Source organism: Diadema antillarum, unplaced genomic scaffold (assembly GCF_040938485.1).
Source record: "Diadema antillarum isolate AM-2024a unplaced genomic scaffold, OU_Dant_1.0 seq00000979_RagTag, whole genome shotgun sequence".
Classification (NCBI taxonomy): domain Eukaryota; kingdom Metazoa; phylum Echinodermata; class Echinoidea; order Diadematoida; family Diadematidae; genus Diadema; species Diadema antillarum.
Window position 1 is genome coordinate 203,525 of NW_027271819.1, and position 13,277 is coordinate 216,801.

At 38.8% G+C, this 13,277-nt stretch overlaps 1 protein-coding gene across 4 annotated transcripts in view; it reads right to left on the minus strand.

Annotated features, from left to right (window-relative positions):
- Window positions 1-1,962: 1,962 nt before the first annotated feature.
- Window positions 1,963-13,277, minus strand: part of LOC139742078 (serine/threonine-protein kinase PAK 1-like) — an 80,691-nt gene continuing 69,376 nt past the window's right edge. For all 4 annotated transcript variants that reach the window (XM_071652641.1, XM_071652642.1, XM_071652639.1 and 1 more), the window contains exons 9-14: window positions 12,554-12,691; window positions 11,596-11,688; window positions 10,905-11,004; window positions 7,239-7,435; window positions 4,530-4,667; window positions 1,963-3,574 (exon numbers count right to left, since the gene is read on the minus strand). In XM_071652641.1, coding sequence (XP_071508742.1) covers window positions 3,494-3,574; window positions 4,530-4,667; window positions 7,239-7,435; window positions 10,905-11,004; window positions 11,596-11,688; window positions 12,554-12,691 — 747 coding nt within the window. In that variant the 3' untranslated portion in view covers window positions 1,963-3,493. The remainder of the gene's footprint in view (window positions 3,575-4,529; window positions 4,668-7,238; window positions 7,436-10,904; window positions 11,005-11,595; window positions 11,689-12,553; window positions 12,692-13,277) is intronic.

Here is a 13,277-nt window from a genome sequence, read left to right on the forward strand (position 1 = left end):
TTTTTTTTTCCTTCCCCTCAGACAGCCTTGCAAATTGTTGTTCACAACGTGGTCACAATCTAAAGTTATTACAAAGTGATGAATTTGCTCAGGACTGAAAGTTATAAAACATATATAGCATGATTCTGAGTTCAGCTCAAAAACATGTTATTACACACGCTTTGGAGCTTTTGGCCCGGATGTTCATTTTCGTTGTCATTTACACATGCTCGTAAATTTGTATGAACAGAAAATATTATCTGTAATTTCTTCAGTAAGTAAGGGCATTTTGCCACTTTACAATGTTACTTGCATATGTACGTAAGTCAGTGTGCATACATTGTAATAGCTGGTACCCACAATGCATTTCACCAGAGATTTGAGACACCTCATCATGTGCCAATGATATCAGATTTCACTTCAGTCTTTGCCACATTCTAAAACTTGACAGAACTTTAAAAGAAAATCTCCTTGGAGAAGTGAATGAAGAACCTCTCAGTTGGATGCAAAAATAAAACGCCATGGTCATTGTCCCCTTTTTGTTTCAATAAGCTCGAGCAATTTAACAGAAAGGGAGGAGTTATACGTGTATTACCTGAAATACTTGTCAGACAAAAAGCAACACTTGGGGAGATGTACTACCATACAAGGTAAAGTGGTATTCTTCCATGCAATAGTGTTTTGCTCAACAAAAAAAAAAAAAAAAAAAAATCAAAAAGAGGCATCCCCTCAAATAAAAAAAAATACCAGTAAAAGCCTGTATAATAAGGCCAACTCTGCCAACGCAATCATTCACTTTTCCTTATTCGGAGCATATAACATCTTGAGACAAAGGTTGAACCTCTGTTGAGTTAGTCTCCTCTAGCCAGGATTTATCTTGAGTCATGTTAGCCATTACACACAAAATATTTCACAGCCTGGACACCAGGCTACACGTAACCACCGCTTGTCATCCGCGCATAGATTTATGAATACAGTGAGATGGGCAAACGGACAAGGGACGGTAGTACAGAACCACACATGACTTTCAAGACCGGTTGCATACAAAAAAAAAAAAATACATTTGATATCAAACATGAAAATCAAATTCAAGCTCCAAGATGCAGGATCCTGTAAGATTGTTGACTGCCAAGTGGCATTTAACTTTTTTTTGTATTTGATTTTTAACAGAACATTTTTTGTGAATGGGCTTTGCTGAAATTTGTGTAATTATCTCTTGCCGCCTTAAACACAGTAAAACTTTTTTTTTTCCATGCTCAAAAGAGTTAGATGGCCTGAGGATGCCCTCAATCATCTTAAGATGATTTTTAGACTCTCTCTAAACGTTTTCCCCTGAAAAAAGAAGTATCTGACAGTATGAGGTCCAAATCTCTTGTAACTCCACCTAAACAAAGACAAGGGGCACTACAAATTTCTGAAAGTCTACGACCCGCTTATCGACCGTCACATGATCAAGGTGTAAGTCGGGTTATTCTGCAGATCACTGAAGGCTGTAAGGGTTGAGAGCTGAAAATTTCGGAGGCAAATAGTGTGTACTGAGATAAAAATTTGAACACCAATTTCAAACACTGATGTTGCTTTCTGAGGTGTGGAGGGCACAGGGGATGGGTATAAAACATTCTCCCAAGTCATACAGGTGAAAAACAGGAACGCAGCATATACATATAAAACAAGTTGATTGCAACGTGCAACAAATCATGGATGGTAAAAAGCAATGCATATATTAAATGACAACAAAAGTATGGTACATGTACAGTAATATGAGCCTTTGTAGAGCTCAGTATGGGGCTCCCTCTACAGTCAAGTATTAACTAAGAAAGCTTTGGGCGAATAATAAGGCACGGCGGGAAAATGAACACATCGTGAAACACGCGTGGCAAATATAGTGAAACTGGACGAAGGGAAGAAAGTAACGTAATATAACATTATCATTCAAGGATCATTTTTGCCCCATATTCACCTCTTTTTTTTTTTTTGGTGCAAGGTTCAAGTAAGTCCTCGATTCAGGTCTGGGATAGCTTGAGGTATATGAAGGATATTTATAATAGCAAGGTATATGTAGTGGTCTTAACCCTTTAAAAGAGAAAAGAACCCCAAAACCAGACAAAAAAAAAAAAACAACAAACAAAAACAAAAACAAAACAAGATTGTTGCATAAAGATGCAATAAATGATATGGACACAGAAACAACACAGGAGCATTCTGAACTTGAAATTTCATTCATACAATTTATCCAGCAAACAGAAGAACATCACTTCTGTTTCAAATAAAATATCTCAACCAGTTTCAACTGCCCATGATTAATCAGGTCTGGAAGAAAATTTACATTAAGGACATTAAGGACTTGGTCCTGAAATTCACAATCCAAAATAACTCGAGCCCTGGATGTTGATCAGAGTTGGTAGCAGAGCAGATATGCAGCTCACACTAGCACACATTGCCAACAACCTCACCTACACCAAGCCCATAGAAACCTTGCCACGGGAACAAATAAAAAGTGTCATACAATCTGCTGTACCGTTGCTACGGAAACGGACGGGATCTACATCCTACCGACAGGAAGGGGCTTGTGTTTGCGCTCTGCATGTGCAGCTTGTGCGAGACGGAAAGCGAGACAGAAAGCATGAGAGAAAGACCGGGGATACAAAGTCAGAAGGTCTAATTTTCGATGATGAACTTTGATACTTCTCACTTATTCGTTTCTAACAACCAATGCAACCATGCTTGTCTAAGTATCCACAATCCCTCTGACATACAAAGTGTATGAGTGACATGCAGAGGTATGTACAATGTATGTTCCAAAGTTGACGCTCTTTGATGTGCACAACCCCAGCCAAAGTACCAAGTACACGTATAGGCCTACAGAACATCTTGAACACGACTGACACAATCAAAAAGAAAAAAGGCAAGGTAAAAAAAGCTCAAGAATTAATCTTGATACAAACTTACAGAAAGTGGGCAAATAATAACACATTTACAGAACAGAACAAACTGCACATGTTTAAGGGATAAAATATATATCAAACTCTGGCTTAAAGGACAAAACTTCTCAAACTTTTATTTTCTAAGAGAATCAAATAAGCTGATCATCTCGAAAAACAAGAATAAAACAAAACAGAAATGTACACCTAAAATCCATCATAACTGATATTCAAACACATTGAAATGCACAGGCACAACAAAGGCATAGACTGAGTTCAATTGCTAAATTGTAGTTTCAAAACTGTCGTTTCAAATTCTATTCCTTTTCCTCTATGATTTACGTGATGACAACTAGGCAGAGCTAAAATGCTGGCGAGCATCCTAGTTTTGTTTTGCAAAAGTTTGAGCTAAAAAACTAATCTCCTGGTAAAACTTGCCCCCCCCCCCCTTTCCAAAAAGGGGTTATTCAAATGAAGATAAGATGGGAGAGGGCAATTTCTTTGTTCCCCTTGCAACATGGGTACAGGAATAATGTTTGAATCACACAATATCGGCTCTCTGTCTTGCCGCGTCAACGAGGGCGCTGGTCCCTTTAACGTTTCTGGACGTCCTTCGCGGCAGCAATAAGAGGCCTCAGAGAGCTGAGTGGTTTCGCCATGCTCAGGAATGGGTGCTGTAAATAGCAAAAAAAGAAAAGAAGAAATGAAAAAGTCACATACAACAGATCTCACTAGGAATCCTGCTCTGCATTAAACCACTGCACAGAAAACAAGCCATTTTACCTTCATTACTTCAACAGAATTTGCTTTAAAGATAGTGATCGTTTTCCTTATGAGAAGACAAAACACATCATATCTAACCAAACATATCTCAACTAATTATTTCAGAGCATTGATCTGTATTTTACGGTGAATGGAGAAACCTCAGCAATGAAAATAATTTTCTTGTAAGGGACTCTTGGAAATGAGCATCATTAAAATCAAAACAAAATTGTGTCTCAAGCCTGTGTTTCAACAGAACCTTTCAAACTAGAGTTACCAGAATGATGACAATGTCAGGCCCTGGTTGCATCTGGGTAATCTTTTTTTTACCCTGCCTGATATAACATTCCCCGATAAATGTTGCTTGGACATTGTCGCAGTAACTTTTGTATTTCGCTTTTGTAATCTCCTGTTGTTTTACTGTCCGAGGCGATGAATTTTGTTCTCTGGATGTTGTTGTGATATTGCCGCAGTAAGGTCTGTTAAAACAGGGCTTCACATATCTAAGAATAAAAGTAATTCTTGGTTAAATAGCCTGACCATAAAGCACAAATAAAACATTCAAAATATCTATTCATCCATCCATTCATTAATTAATCTCTCTATCTATCTATTCATCCATCAATCTATATATTCATCTATCAATCAATCCATCTATCAATCCATCAATCTATTCATCTATCTATTTATCCATCTATTCATCTATCTAACCATCCATCTATCCATCCATCCATTAGCTGTCTATCAATCCTTTTATCCATCCATGTATCCATCTATCTATCTAACTTTCCACTCATCCATCTATTGTTTCATCTATTTATCTACTCCACTTGCTCACTCTTTCTCTCTCATCCCCTCCAAGTTTACCTTGAGCAGCGTCTGACCATCTGCCCGCTTGTCCACGTCCGTCTCAAGGCACTGGGAGAGGAAATCTCGGAAGACTGCTGACAACCTCTCCGGGTTGTGGATCTCTGGCGTGCCGTTGGTGGCAATCAGGTACAGAGCCTGGCGGGGGATAAGGTGATGACAAACCACATGGTTAATTGTGACCACAAAGAACTGCTGTACAATGTTTCGCATCAATAGCTTAAAGGGATTGTATACTTTTGGTTGAGACCTAACTTCAGGTTTCTAACATTTTTCTTTTTTTGTGAGATAATGAGAAACCTCTTATGAAATATAAAAGAGCATGTGACTCAATGAATTCAGGGTTTATTTGACAAAAATTGGTTTTGAAATGGCTGAGATATCCAAAACAGAGTGATCCTAATAAAAGGTGGGACCCACCTTTTATTACGACCGTTTTGTTTTTGTTTTTGGATGTCTCAGCAATTCCAAAACTGATTTTCATCAAATAAACTTTGAATACCTCTTAGAATGGTATCCTCCGTACTATTTCATAAGTGGTGTCTTGGTATCTCACAAAAAGTTATAAGCCCAATTCTCATCTCCACCAATACTGTACCATCCCTTTAACAACATGTGATGTCATAGCCATTCATCGCCATGGAAACTGCTTCCACACAATCTCACCTGGAACAAGTGATAATACCCACACCCGGTTCAAACCCGAGCTATGACAAAAGACAGTGACATGTCACATCATCACTTTGGTGCTCTATGATTAGTAGCAGAATCAGGGGAAAAATCCAAATTGCTTGCTTACTCACAAAATGACTTATATTATGCAGCATTCAAGAATCTCATAGAAATGATCTTATTCATGCATATAAAGAAAAGACAAAACATGAATACATCTACTACAATTTCTGAAGGTTGAGTCCCCGGAACATCTGCAGAATACATGCTTACCTGGCTCCTATACCACATAAAGATATAAATTGAGCTTGAGATGGAGGCATATGTTTGACCTTCAAAACTGCCTTTACATATTCACAACTTCAAGATCGGCCTTAGCTGATGGAAGATGTTTACAAATGATGATGTCAATGACGTCAACATTTATTTTTGTCTCTTCAAAAGGATAAAGAATAATCCTCAAGATGTCTGAATGCTACACATCACATAAGGAATGGCCAGCAGCTATATTACCAATCTACTTCCACAGCTTTTCTTTTTTTAATTTTCTTTTTTTTTTGCACTCTATTTCAGAGTAAATTACATCATGTTCATGCATACAGTGTATCTGCAATGGCAGAAGAATAGAATTCTCTGAAACGAATTCCCGATTAAGCACATTGTCAGTTTCTGTCCATTCCACACATTAATACGTGGCAGTGTTACACAGGCAAGATAATATCACATGACCAAAACAGATACTTTGCAGAGATCAAAGTACGCTATATTGATTGATGTCTGAAACTAAAACATGACAGTCTTTTCATTATGCCCAGGTTTTAGCAAATGTGCCCGGATTTGTTGCCTTTGTATCATTCATGTTTTTGGAAATACGGCAATCAATTCGGGGTAATCTCAACTCAAGTTTGGTGTCTATTGAAATCAACCACCCGGCTTTGCCAATAATGGTCTGTAAATTTCGGTATCTGCACAACTGTAACCTTTTATCACTGATTATGAAAAAAAAAAATAGACACACTGTTTGGTCGATTTCTGTAATACATAAAATATTCATCTACAATAAAAGTGGAAGTTTTGTGCATTTGTGCAACATGAAACGAGCGCAAATATATTAAAGGTGTGTGAATTTGTTAGTTGTTATCATGTGAACATCGTTTTATAACTTTGATCTCGACATAGGTACATACATGTATATATTGTAAGGATATAACTGATATATATATTTTTTTCGTGGCTTTCTTCACTTCCTCTAGCATGAGTAACTTTGCTGCTGTATGTGCGGCAAAAACCCTCTTAAATTGCTTGCTAAGTTGTCGCAACTGCCCTTGACATCAAATACGTGCAAAATTTATCTCACCCAGCAAAAGTACACAAAATAAGGCAAGAAAATTTCCACTTTTACAGCATCACATTCGTGTGGAGGGGAAGATCAGAAAACAGACACAATAGCATATCATTCCTGGGGTGACAAGACCTGGTATCTAGACTGGCATCTATTAAAAATCCTCATAAGTTTTGAATATCATAAATACTGATTTTAGTTTTAAAACAGAACATTATAAATGTAATCCAAAACAATGTTCCTACATTATTTGACGTCACTGCTGATGTTTTTTTCAGCACATGTTGCGAAAATGGACATATTATTTTTTTGCTCTCTTAAAAATTCATGACTTTTGAAATATGAGGTCTTGTCACTTTGTGGAAGATATGACACATAACTCGAGTGGGAACAAAGGAAGAGTTTAAATGCAGAAACAGATAATTCCATTTTTATCAATTTGAGGTATATGAGATTAAATCTGCTGAAAATCATGAAAAAATCAAAACATATGTGACAATTTTCAGAGTACCTTCAAAATATTTTTCATTTCTGTAACGAGCGCAATATGATGGAAAGATTTCATTTTTTAAATAATTTTTATCAACGACCTAAGGTGAATATTGAAAATGGCATTAATTGATTTTTGCACTCAAACTCTTCAAGTGAACACATGTAAATCTTTCTGGAAGGTCTCGGCTATGGCCATCACCTACCCTGAGGGGATTCTCGTTCAGGTATGGTGGCTCTCCCTCGATCATCTCTATCGCCATGATCCCCAGCGACCAGATGTCCACCTTTGGGCCGTACTGCTTCCTGGTCACGACCTCCGGAGCCATCCAGTAGGGTGTGCCCACCATGGTGGTTCGCTTGCTCTGCTCCGGGGTGATCTGGGCGCAGAAGCCGAAATCAGCTGCAAGACAGATGAGGAGGGGGTGAGGTGAATGAAAGAACGTACGTGCAGTGACCTGGGGCCTGTTCGTTTTTTTTCTCTGAGTGCCTTTAATGCCCCCAAACGAGATTCTTTTCGCCCGTCGACAGAGAGGCACACAGGTTGGTAATCCAGCTGTGTGAAGGCAGTCAAGCGGTTCTACGGTCCCCCTTTCTACGGTTAACTACATGTGCCCGTGAACAATGGAAATATCGATCGGGTGCGAGGTATGAATAGAGCGTGTGCTGATGAGCTCTCAGAATCTTTTGTTCTACACAAAACCAGGTACCTGAATGAGGTGACTGGGGTCAGCGAACCCGCATTTCTAACTGATCTCAGCCTTGATCATTATGTACATGTTCGTACGAGTTTACTGCAGAACAAGCAAAAACCTAAATCAGGAAAAGGTACATAATACTGTAAAACCCCCTTTATATAAACAGCAGGAGAACAAATCCTGATAGAATAAACTCTGATCTTTTTATCAAACCCACTTTTCTGAGCATTTTAACACAAAGAAACATGAAATTTGGCCACTGAAGCAGGCACCCTTATCTTCATTTTGGGAACCTGGTAAACCAGATTCCCGTATATCAGTTGCTCCCACGGGAACCTGGTAAACCAGGTTCCCGTAAGGAACGGGTTAACTCTACAATCAATCCTCAGTCTAAAGGTCCTGTTTACCTTTGGGAGCAATGATTTGAAAATGTTCAATATATCAATTTTAATGCATAAATGTGTACATCAGTTGTACCACAAAACATCCTACCATATAACATTTTTGCAATAAAGCCTAAAATATAAGGAGATATCACTATTTTTCTCATTAAACCATAACTGTAGATGGTTTAGTCTAGAAATATTTTCATTATAAGTTCTATTGTTCACATTTTGTATATTTAACAATACTTAACATCAAATTTTTACATTAGTTTTTCCTATCCCTAACTCATATTTTAGAACTATTTTGAAGCACAAATGCTGAGTGTTTGTTTCATCTGCAAATGGTAAATTATGTCTTTAATTCAACTGATCTTGGGAAGAATTTGGGATCAAACTGTCCTCACAAGTTAGGAATTGTTTCACCATACAAAGTCATTTGGGAACAAAATCTTGTGCTCACATTGCCATATCCTAGAATACATTGTACAGTTTTAAGGTCTATATACGTATCCTTCCCAGCTAGATCTGGGACCCATTTCATAAAAAGTTGATATGATAGCAAGTCTTGCAGTAATGGCAATTGTCATGGTAATGACAAGAATCCAGCTTCCTGATTGGCTGTTGCTACTGCCTATGGGAAGTTGTCATTCCAGCAAGAGTTGCTGTCCTAACATCTTTTATGGAATGGGACCCAGATCTGGATCTGTCCCAACTTTGGGTTCATTGTTTGGCTCGATGATAGTTCCCTGATCTCTGATTCTTTCTCATACTCTCAATACCATATCATCAGCTGAGAACAAGAAGGGCACTATCACATTCTAAGATTTGAGTATGAATAAAACAGAAGCAATCAATTTTCATGACATAAAAAGTTTACTTAATCAAAAGTGGGTAGATTTATAAGCATCGCTGCAAAATAGCGGGTAAAATAGTGCCCTTGTGATTTAGATGTGTAACATGTTAATGAAAATGAAAATATTCTAAAATTGACATCATAATGTAGAGGAGATGGAGCGCTACAACATGATACCAATAACTCAATACTCCCCAAAATTGCGATAACACCCTTCTGGTTCTGAGCTGACGATGTACACAATCATTTCTTTGGTTTGGGGCTGTATCTTCAATTATCATTTTTCCTATTTATTGTGAGTGTTTCGTACGGTAGTTAAAAAAAGAACTCTTCCAATCGAGCCTTTTCTTATTCAGATGTAATTGTTATATCATTTTTACTATTCACTGTGAGTGTTTCATAAGGTAGTTAAATAAAAAAAGAACTCTTCCATTCGAGCCTTTCCCCATTCAGATGTGATTGTTTGTTATATCATTTTTACTATTTATTGTGAGTGTTTCGTAAGGTAGTTACAAAAAGATCTCTTCCATTTGAGCCTTTTCTGATTCAGATGTAATAATTGTTTGTTTGTTTCGATGGCAACATTTTCAAAAGTCACTTCTTCACCAATTCAAAACTGAATCTGAAAGTGGCAACACAATGTAGAAGACCAAAGTCCCTATTTTTTTCCCTCTCAAATGAGCAAATAGGCAAGATTCCAATGTCATCATCAAGCCAGGCTGAGAGGCAAAAACTGCATATGGGGGCCCCCATATGCATGGGCAAGCATGTAAGCATTACATCCAATGTCCCATGATAGGCAGGGTGGTACATGGTATGCGTACTGTGCACTAGCAATATGCGGTTAATACACATAGAATTTGTTTTTGCCCCTCAGCAATGCAACAATTGATATCACAGAACCTCCTCTAGAGTTGTGAATTCTTTTTCGCCTGATTTTGTGTTGCCAATCTAATGATAATAAGATGATGATTTCTGCACCAACGTTCCCTCTAAGTTGATGAGTTAACTCGTTCACTACCATTTCAAACCAGTTTGAATACACAGTCAGATCATACTTTCAGACCATGGGGGCCAATTGGTCAATGTGGCTAATAGTTACTGAACTCTTGCCAACAGGTTGTAAACATTGCAAGAATGTATACGGAGCAGGAATGCCAACCTTGCAAACAGTGTCACAGAAATGTGAGGGCTGAAAGACTGTATTTTTCTTTTGAGGAAAATGTATTTTTACCTTTCCTGCACTTTGGGAAAAACAGTATTTTCCATGAAACCTATGGTAAAATGTTTGGCAAATAAAAAGAAAGAATAAAATAATGCACAAGAGTGAAAATTGACCTCTTCGACAGTAGCATGCACGGAAAATAAATTGTAGAATAAACTGCACAGTGCACTGTAATGACACAGGCTCTGAAAATTGTTGTAGAGCATTCAGAGTTGACAATGTCCCTGAACCGAGTATCATCAACATTTTACATGGCCTTCACAAAATGCTCTAGGCTCAAATTCATGTCTCATTTGATTTTTTTTTTCTTCTCAAAGGATGACAGGCTGCCTGGCAACACTGATGCTGGCAGTGACATACTGAGTTTAACTGTGCCCTCCATCCTAGGAGATTTTTTTTTTTAAAATCTTGCTTCGTTTTATTTTATTTTGTTTATAAGGATGACAGGTTGCCTGGCAACACTGATGCTGGTAGTGACTCACTGAGTTTAACATAGCCCTCCATCCCAGGGAGGATGTTTTGTTTTTAATCTTGTTTTGTTTTGCCTCGTTCTGTGTTTAAGGATGACAGGTTGCCTAGCAACACTGATGCTGGAAGTGACTCACTGAATTTAACTTTGCTCTCAATTCTAAGGAGGATTTTGTTTTGTTTTGTTTTGTTTTTTTAAGTTGATTGGTTGCCTAGCAACACTGATGCTGGAAGCGACTTACTGAGTTTAACGTTGCCTTCCATCCCAAGGAGGATGTTGTCACTCTTGATGTCTCGATGGATGACATGTCTTTGATGAAGGAACTGCAAGGCTTGAAGACACTGTGAGTAAAAAGAATCCACGAACAAAAACATTATCTTGAGAAGACCAGTAAATTGCAAGCTCTCTTTGGGACATCATTAACCTGTTGAGGACAGGCTGATGTTACTACAACACGCATTTCCAACAGACACACCTGCCCAAGTATACTTGGGACTCGTCCTCAACGGGTTAAGGGCAAAACAGTTTTCACAGGGGCTCTCAATTCATCTTCCACCATTTGACATTTGACATTTGCTTGCAATACATCAAAAAGATCCGGAAGAAACTTGTCTGGATGATGCGATTTACCAGGATAATGAGTAGTTTGGGAGTATTTTCAGATCAAAAGTGTTAAATAAAAAAAGTCGGCGTACCCTACATATCATTCCTGAAGAGTCCTCCTGTTCAGTAGTGGTATGTAGAATGCTGTGTGATGATTGATCATGCCCTAGCAATCATATTTACAAACAGCTGCATGCCATTCACTCTAGTACAGAAGACCATAATCATGACAATTTTGGAAGGAGCTACATCCTTGCCAGAGAAGTCTGAAGAGATTTATGGGGGGAGGGGGAGGGGGAGGGGGAGGGGAAGGAACAAGATAGACTCACCTCTCTACACACACTGGCTATTTGGCCTTCGTCCATGCATGTTTCCGTGACAACGTCAGTTAGCGAGCCTCCTGCTAAGAATTCCATGACCACCTGCACAAGGATTCAATCATGACTTGTTAATGATACAATTCCCAAAAAAAAATGGAGAACTTAATGACCATTCCCACTATTGACCGATTCTGTGACGCGCTATGTGTATTTTTAGCATAGGCGCAGCCATACTGGGTGTATCATCCGACCCCCCCTCCACACTCCCCCACCCCTCTCCCTACATTAGCACGCGCGCAGAATGAAAAACTGCTTTAGCCAATGGGCGTCTCGTACTGAGTGCGCAAATGCTTGCTAGTGCGCGAACCTTTGTTACAAGTGCGTGATAAACATGTTGCCCGGGGGTGGGGGAGAGCAGGGGGGGTCGGCTGATACACACCGATACACCCACTATGGCTGCGCCCTGTGCCGTAAAATGTCTGCTGCCCTCAACGAACCCGAATCGGTCAATAGATACAGAGAAAGAGAAAAAAATGGATAGGCACTTGATGCAATGGAAGAACTATTCAGACCAAATCTCCAAATGATTCATCATTGAAAAAGCCTGTAGACAGAGGAAAGGTAAATGCTTGCTAAATTTTTATCCATACTTCATTGATGTTCCACAAGAATTTGTTATGGAGGCATATACACCCTTTAAGAATTATTTGATCTGATAGAGGCATAAACCTTTAGGGCTGTTAGCAGTCAACTAGCCACTTCAATACAACCTCTTATCAAGATCAGCTACACTGTAAACGATACAGTGCACACCATCGTGATCCACTTTCCAAACGTTAAAGGAAATGGGAACTAGATCAAGCGTTCAAAATAATGTCACCCATAATCACTTCCAATCCTAAGAGAGTTTATTATACCTGCTCTTGAAAAATGGGGGGCATTAGAAAAAAAAGCGAGAAATTTTTACCCAGAGTTCATCTTGGACGAGATAGCTGTCCAGGTAGTTGACGATGTTGAGATGTTTGTTCTCACGCATGACGAGGATCTCATTGATAATCAGCTCCTTCTTCGGCTGCTGCTGCAGGTTCATTTGCTTGATGGCCACCTACAGACGGACAGACAAATGGACAGACAGATTGATAAACAGACACCACAGCAGACAGACAGATAGATATTCAAACAAACAGGACAGACACGAAAGATAGACAGATGAAAGAACAAACAGACAGATAGTGGGATAGAAGGACAGACAAATAGACACAAAAGTAGACAGCCAATCAATACACAGGATAGACAGAAAGACAGACATACAGATGAATAAAATGAGCACAGACAAGAATAGACAGACATGTGAAAGAAAGACACAAAGTTAGGACAGATAGACAGACAATCAAACAAACAGCACAGACAGACAGCAGACAAACAGATGAAACAACAGACAGACAAAGACAAAGGGGTTAGACAAACAGGCACAGAGGCAGACACACAAAGAAAGACAGACAAACAGATGGAAAAAGGACAGATGGATAGACGGAACAGAGAGACAGATGAACAGACACAGAGGGAGAAAGACAATCACACAAACAAACACACACACACACATACATACATAGGGAGAAAGAGAGCATGACAGGAGGATGAGATAAGAAGAGGGACACAAAAGAAAAAAAAGAAAAGAGAGATACTGAGTT